The following is a 7,502-nucleotide window of genomic DNA, read 5'->3' on the forward strand; positions in this document are numbered from 1 at the left end:
GTTAAAATTATAATTTGGAGATTGTATCACTATTCTAACACATCTTCTATTTTCTATACGAGGGATTAGTGCCTAGGAAAGATGCCTAGGAAACTCACGTGCGTGCATGGTGCATCTCCATTATTGTTCCCTAAATGACGTCATTTTTCCGCATGCTTTTAGCACCATTTCACCTGCTATATGGCCACACTATATTTTCAGCTAATCAAAACTGCAGCTTGGACTAAATTAAGTTGAGCGTGATAGATACCAACATCAGGTTCGGTGCTACTCCCTCCATCCCAAAATAAATGTAATTCTAGGACTGAATACGTAAATCAAGGCTAGGTGCAAATTACCAAATTGTTTCTTGTCTTTTGTAAGAAAAATCTAGACATCAATTTGTCTTTTGTATGAGAAGTTTTTGAAAACTCCTGTCTTTTATGGTTGCTTAGTCAAAGTTGTATTTTTTGTGGGACAAAATTTGAACATAGAATTGTATTTTTTTTTTTGGACGGAGGGAGTAGTAAATTCGATTGGGTATCAGTGTTGTCGTGTTGGCAACATTAATTCGACAAATCTTTGGATCTAGCAAACATAATGGAGTTGCCACGGTGGGGGGAAAATTCGACAAATGTCGTGTGGGTAGGTGCGTACAGTAACAGTGCCAGCGGAGCCTGGATTGATGATGTTAGGAGAATTTAATAATCCTCCATGGACGACACGAGGGAGGCAGGTCCGACAAGAACGCCACAGCTGGGGTCGCCGTCTCGTGTCCGTCGCGGCAGCGCAGATCGCCATCTCGCTCCACCCACCACTGCACAGTAAACCACCACCACCAGTCCACAGTCCACACGACGCCGGCGCGGCCTCCTCCCTCCTGAAAGATTCGATTCGTGTCTCTTCCCTCCTCCTCCCACATGGCCGGCGACCTGCGCCACCGCCGCGCGTCGGCGGAGGACGGTGGCGAGGGCGCCCCCTCAGCCGGGGAGGAGGCCGCCGCCAACGGCAAGGATGGGGCGGGGGAGCCGAGGGGGAAGAGGGAGGCGCTGGGGTGGCTCGAGTGGGGCCGCGGCTGGATGGCCATCGTCGGGGAGTTCTTCTTCCAGCGCATCGCCGCCAGCCACCTCGCCAACCCGCTCGAGCTGCCCCCGCTCGAGGGCGTCTCCATCATCGTCACCGGCGCCACCAGCGGCATCGGACTCGAGATCGCAAGGTCTCTCTTTCCTTCCTCTTCTTCGTGTTGCTGGATCTTTTATCCGACCATTGCGGTTTGCCTGCTGCCTGCAGGATTGTAGGGCTGTTTCTTCAATTCGAATGGATAATAACGTATTCAAGAGCAGATCCTGTTTAGTGTGTCTTTCTCAGTCCTTTTGCTGATATAACAAGGAGAGAGAGGCTATAAAACAAAAGTAACATTTTTGCCTATTCGTTGATGTATACGGAAAACAAGCATCCACGGCACGGCTCGATGCACGATGTCTTTCCGTTCACGTGAAAATTGACTTCTGTGCCAACAAAAAATTAATTGAAGTATACTATTTTTAGTATATACATATACATGTCTCCTCATTTTTAGTAGCTTAAAATGTTCTGTTGTGTTGATTCAAAACTTTGTTTTGATCTAATCAGTCAATTATGGAAAAAACAATATATCAACTCCAAGATGTCTCTGTTTACTCGCCTCCATTGTATATTGGAGAAACCAGTCTTCTTGCCAGCTCACATTTTCCTTTAATCAGTGGGAATTTTGAAGTGAAGTTGTCTCTGTACGAAACTATAGATCAGCAAGCAGGCTCCACTGTGAGAAGCTTGCATCTTGCTCTGAAGATGATACTAATCTGGATCCTTTTACCTTCATCATTATAACAGACAACTCACACAGGCTGGGGCACACGTCGTGATGGCAGTTAGGAGACCCAAGGTGGCACAAGAGTTGATTCAGAAATGGCAGAATGAAAGTTCAGAAACAGGAACTCCACTAAATGCTGAGGTAATTTTCAATATGCTTGCTAGATGGTCCTGGTTGATGCATGAGGGCTTTTAACATGCTAAGTATATTTTGTACTGTGTACCCTGATTGTTGCGTGCAAGGCATATTACTATTCTTTTTTCAATCTGATGTAACATAAATTTGAGCTTCTGATTTTGTTGGTTTAAGATGTATGCGCTTAACCACTTATGCTGCCCAATTGAAAAAAATTAGTTACGCTTCTATATCTATGCTCACACTGGACATCTATAATCAATCACAAGATATGCATATCTTTATTGTTGATTAATGAATGCACATTTATAACTTTGCTAGGCATAATTTTTTATTTGGTTTATCTGCAAGGTATTTTTTCTATACTTATCTGCAAGGTATTTGATATTTCTTAAACATTACTCTTTAAGGTAATGGAGCTTGACCTGCTTTCCCTCGATTCGGTTGTCAAATTTGCTGACGCTTGGAATGCTCGTATGGCACCTCTACACGTGTTGATCAACAATGCTGGAATCTTCGCTATAGGAGGTCTGCTTAATTACAAACCCAATCCTTTGGGTGTTGACCTTCTAGGGTTTGTTTAAGCAGAGATGCTGTATTTAAGTTGTACTAGAGGTAATCAACTCTTTCGCTTTCATGTAGAGCCACAGCGTTTTTCAAAGGATGGTCACGAAGAGCACATGCAAGTAAACCATCTTGCACCTGCATTACTGGCGATGTTGCTTATACCTTCCCTTCTCCGAGGTTCTCCCAGCAGAATTGTTAATGTCAATTCAATTGTGAGTTCTGTTCTCTCACCAATTCTGCTCTAGTGTGCAATTTTCTACCATGAATGCAATCAACTATTTTTCCAAGTCCAAAGATTTTGCATTCTGATGTCGATTTGGAATCAAGTATGTTGCAATTGTACAGTTTTTATTTTGACAATTAGCAGCATCTGACATGGATGTCCCCAATTACAGATGCACACTGTAGGCTTTGTTGATGCTGAGGATATGAACTTGAGAAAGCGGAAATATAGAAGTTGGCTGGGATATTCAAATAGCAAGTTGGCACAGGTACCATATTTGTCATAGATTGCTACTAAAATGCTGTTCCCTTTTATTTTTCAATTGTTTTTTCTTCTGTTCTATTGGAACAATACACTAACCTATACATGCATGTGTGCTATTTCATGTTAGTTAGGTCTGAACTATTCTTTGTTTCACTCTCAGATAAAATTTAGCAGCATGCTTCATAAGAGAATCCCTGCAGAAGCTGGCATCAACGTTATTTGCGCTTCTCCTGGGATTGTCGACACGAATGTTGTGAGTTCCATTTCCATTTTTTTCTCTAATCATTTGTTCTATTTCTCGAGGTGAATTTTTATAACATGTCTGCTACCTAACATTCACGTTTTGAGAAATATATAAAGGGTTGGAAGTTAACCCTTATGATTAATTGAACACAATGACAGATGAAGAAACACCTTAATTAAAAGGTGCATATATTGCGGGATAAGTGGTTCACATGTACAACGTATCAACCCATTCTTCTTTCCTTTTGTCTGTTTGTTCGCTAAAAGTTGGTGCTCATCACATGACACAGGCAAGAGATCTTCCTAAGGTTGTTGTAGCTGCCTATCATTTGATTCCCTACTTCATATTTGATGCTCAAGAAGGTAAAGTATTGAAATTCTGTTGCCGTAGTTTATCATTTAACAACCTGTGCATCTTCTGATAACACAAATATTACATCTCTATGCAATTCAGGTTCTAGGAGTACAATATTTGCAGCATCTGACCCCCAAGTTCTGGAATACTGTGAGATGCTGAAGTCTGAAGACTGGCCTGTTTGCGCTTGCATTTCATACGATTGTAATCCAATGAATGCATCTGAAGAGGCACACAACCTTGAAACTTCGCAGTTGGTTTGGGAGAAAACACTTGAGATGATTGGCCTTCCGCCAGATGCCCTGGAAAAGCTCATCGCTGGGGAATCCGTTCAGTGCCGTTATGGACAACATGAGGCATAGCAGATATCACATAGATCCAAATCGAGAAGTGGTGGTTTGTTCCTGTTCTTGATTAGAGCGCCTTTGTTATATCATTCTGATCCTGAATTTGGAGGGGGAAAACAGAGGAAGCGGGAAAAGAAAACTGAGTTTGTCAACAGTTATGCAAGTTTGCTCTAGTTTGAGGTCACGGGAGTTTTTTCTTTTGAGCAAATTGGATATTGTAAACAGTTGTAGAAATAGACTCCCCCTATTATTTGTGATCACTTATCAATGATAGTGCTAAAGAGATGCATATTAAGAGTTGTTCTTCCCTTTGCAGAGCTTTTTTTTTTTTTGCCGGTGAGCTCATTCCTAGTGCAAACATATTTTCTGGATCAGCTGTATGTGCATAAGCTGAGATCCAGAAATGGTTTATCTTATCACATTATTTTTATTCCGCTGTGCGTGAGCTCTGTGCTCACACGCTAACTCTGACGAGAACTAGCACGCAAATACAAAAATTGCTGACGCTCAAGTCGGAACCTTAGAAAACAAAGATCAGACAGACAGCTTTAGGAGATCATGCTCGCAGATGGTGAGACGAGACAAGGTCGCAATGGAATATTTGCAACTAAGAGGGTTAAGATCCATATTAATTACAGGCATCACCCTTCAATGGAACAAGTGTTTATAACTGCTGGAAATAACAGTAACAGCAAAATCATGACCGGAGTTGAAGACTTCTTTCCTCTCCAGGGATCTACAGACACTCTGATTTGCCGCCAATGGATGAGACAGCACCATGAGTCAGCATTATGCACTAGATGCAGCTAAGCATTTGGTGGCCAGAGCTTCGGATCTTGAGTTGTGTCCACCACAGTCGGAGGCAGCCACTGCCACATCGCCATCCCAGGGAACGCTGCGGGGATTGGAGCGCTTTTATTGGTTGGAGCCTGCTGTGGTGGTACAAATGGAGCAAAAGCAGCAGGATGGTATGCGGCTGGATGAGGGACATGGGAAACATATCCTGTAGGAGGTGCACTCATTGCTTTAACTTGCTGCTCCAGCCTCTCCTTTTCTGCCTTCAGTCTCACTTTCTCTTCTCGGAGCTCATTCTTCTCCTCCTGGAAAAACAATATATGATTTTGTAATTGAAACGTACAGATTGGTTGGCTCGTAGGCTCTATATAGAGGTATGGAAGGTCAAACCAGTGATAACTGAACTTGCATATTAATTATAGCATATCTAGAAACTTAATTCATGGACCAAGCAATGGCTGCAGGATAAACAAAATGGGCAGGACTTAGTAGAACAAGTTTGCCTGCTTGGACCAAGCAATAGTATGTATAAGCAGAACAACAAAAATATCATGCATTTTCACCACACAACACAATTTTAAAAGACATGAAGAATGCGGAGGGCATCAAATGTTCTGAAATCCAGAGGAATATTTTTAAGAAGCATCAGCTGTATGAGGTACCTTCAGGTCCTTGATATTCTCTCGCAGCTTCTCATTTGATTCTTTAAGCTTTTCTGCCTCACCTCTAAGTTGTGCCAACATACGGGTTGCATCACTTAAGATATTTGCTTTATCCAACTTAGCTTGCTTACCAGGATTCATAACCGAACTTAATTCCAGAAATCTGCAGGTCAAAATAATAGATCAGAACTAGTTATATGCAAGTATGCACACCCTTTCTTCTAGAACTATGGCTGAGAGGTGTAGTTTCACTTTCACGGTACCTGTCATTCAGCCTGTCCCTCCTCATTTTTTCACGACAAGCTTTGGATTTCGGACCAGATGAAGATGGTTCATCTCTAGGCCTGCACAAAATCGAAGTAGTTATGTTAAACAAGCGGATAAAAAAATACTAATCAGATGCTATGTTGGTAGTGGTAGTTATAACACTGGCAAGCATAAGAATTAAGAAATAAAAAAAAAAGTTGTAGCATTATGCTATTGGGTGAGTATCTGGCAAGATTTGCATGCTTGTTATAAACCCTAAAGTCTCGAGTTACCCAGTTGGAGAATTGAACCAATGAAGTGGAAGGGCAAGAGGCCCAAATACATCCACACGCATTAAAGAAAATGATACACTTACCAGAATTCAGCTAAATACAAAAAATACTTGAAAATCAGAAATAAGGGTAAGGGTATGAAGCCATACCTTTTCCCTAAATTAGATTGCTCAAAGCCACAAGCATCTACACTGAATCCATCAATCCCAAGTCTGCCACAATTGCAAATTAAGTATAGAATACAGCAACAGAAAATATAAACAGAACATGTGCAAGTGCAGTGCAGCTACTCAAGTATCTGATAAAAGATTCTGCTGCTTATATTTCAGTTGAAAGATAGAAAACAAACATCTATGTTCATAATTATACAAATCCTTTCCATATATTATATAATGCAGGATGAACATCGGAACAGCCTATCCCAGCTAGCACACAAACGCTGATTGCTTCAAGGATCCCTAGCAACAGGGGCGGACCCAGCACAGAACATGGGTGCACACATGCACACCCGATAATTCATGCAAACGGAATCGAAGTTAGTAGGTAATATACTGTAACTGGATTCAGATCCGAATACAAATAGTTTTGTTAGGGTTTGGGGTGCTCTGTCTCGCACAGCAGAAGGAAGAGAAGGGGCGGGCATACATGGAGGATGCGCTCATCGCCGGCAAAGGGCTGGGCGAAGACAGGACAAATGGCGCCGCCGCTCGCCCAATCGTCGCCGCCGGGGAGGAGGGAGTCCGAGAGAAGGGAAAGTTTTTTTTTGTCAGCTTTGAGAAAAACAGAGGGAGGAGATGAACCTGAGCGGCTGAGCCTGAGCGGGAGCCGGTCAATGAGCCGAGCTCGAGCGAGCCTGCCAGCTAAAGCTGGAGGATCCCGAGCCGAGCTTGATCTAAGCATGTTTGGTACGAAGTATTGTAACAGAAAAATTAAATAAAAAGATTTATTAAGAAAGTTTCCTGGTTTAGGTGTTTGAAACGGAGAAATACTGATTTCCATCTTTAAGAAAAGTTTTTGTTCCTTCATAAAATGCCGAATCGGTGCAGTCAGCCTAAAATCTCGTCAATTTGAATAGTAACACATGGGAGCTTTAGAAATAAGAATAAGAATAATTAGAAATGGATGAGAAGTGATATGATTATTATGGAAGAAAGAAAGGAAGAAAGAAGGAGGATATTTCAGAAAGAAATATATAAACTTATGTCTTAGCATGTAAACCTAGTTTAATTAGTTCGTTAGCATTTGCGAAGGTTTCATATTTTCCTACGATCTAAACGACCTAAACTTTCCATTCCCGTGTTTTGAAATTTTCTAGTTTTCCACGTTTTACTCCATATCATTCCTGCATTCTTCCCCGTTCCTCTATTTTGCATTCCTATGTTCCAAACAAATTCTTAACTTTTATAAAAACCACAACACAACAATATTGATTGTAGATAGGAAGACACGTAGTACAATTTTCATGGCATTAAATGTTATACCACATCAACAAATTTGATGACATGGCAGGATCACAACGAGGAGAGATAAGGGAGAGTTTT

At 41.6% G+C, this 7,502-nt stretch overlaps 2 protein-coding genes across 2 annotated transcripts; one reads left to right on the forward strand and one right to left on the reverse strand.

Annotated features, from left to right (window-relative positions):
* Window positions 1-727: 727 nt before the first annotated feature.
* Window positions 728-4,280, forward strand: LOC120654428 (dehydrogenase/reductase SDR family member FEY-like). The gene is made up of 8 exons (XM_039931959.1): window positions 728-1,195; window positions 1,852-1,972; window positions 2,377-2,494; window positions 2,609-2,745; window positions 2,929-3,024; window positions 3,181-3,273; window positions 3,554-3,626; window positions 3,718-4,280. The coding sequence occupies exons 1-8, from the start codon at window positions 900-902 to the stop codon at window positions 3,978-3,980; spliced, it is 1,197 nt and encodes a 398-aa protein (XP_039787893.1). The 5' UTR covers window positions 728-899; the 3' UTR covers window positions 3,981-4,280.
* Window positions 4,281-4,537: 257 nt separating this feature from the next.
* Window positions 4,538-6,839, reverse strand: LOC120654429 (transcription factor ILR3-like). Its single transcript, XM_039931960.1, has 5 exons — window positions 6,607-6,839; window positions 6,111-6,173; window positions 5,686-5,766; window positions 5,423-5,585; window positions 4,538-5,065 (listed from the first exon to the last, which is right to left on the reverse strand). The coding sequence occupies exons 1-5, from the start codon at window positions 6,621-6,623 to the stop codon at window positions 4,772-4,774; spliced, it is 618 nt and encodes a 205-aa protein (XP_039787894.1). The 5' UTR covers window positions 6,624-6,839; the 3' UTR covers window positions 4,538-4,771.
* Between the last annotated feature and the right edge of the window lie 663 nt (window positions 6,840-7,502).

This window comes from Panicum virgatum, chromosome 1N (genome assembly GCF_016808335.1).
Source record: "Panicum virgatum strain AP13 chromosome 1N, P.virgatum_v5, whole genome shotgun sequence".
NCBI classification, from domain to species: Eukaryota; Viridiplantae; Streptophyta; class Magnoliopsida; order Poales; family Poaceae; genus Panicum; species Panicum virgatum.

Coding starts and splice junctions, on each gene's coding strand:
- LOC120654429 (XM_039931960.1), bottom strand. Junction 5,586..5,685: donor AGGGACAGGCTGAATGACAG/GTACCGTGAAAG, acceptor TTTGACCTGCAG/ATTTCTGGAATTAAGTTCGG. Junction 5,066..5,422: donor AGAATATCAAGGACCTGAAG/GTACCTCATACA, acceptor TTGTTTTTCCAG/GAGGAGAAGAATGAGCTCCG.
- LOC120654428 (XM_039931959.1), top strand. CDS start 900: ATGGCCGGCGACCTGCGCCACCGCCGCGCGTCGGCGGAGGACGGTGGC. Junction 3,025..3,180: donor CAAATAGCAAGTTGGCACAG/GTACCATATTTG, acceptor TTTCACTCTCAG/ATAAAATTTAGCAGCATGCT. Junction 3,274..3,553: donor GGATTGTCGACACGAATGTT/GTGAGTTCCATT, acceptor CACATGACACAG/GCAAGAGATCTTCCTAAGGT.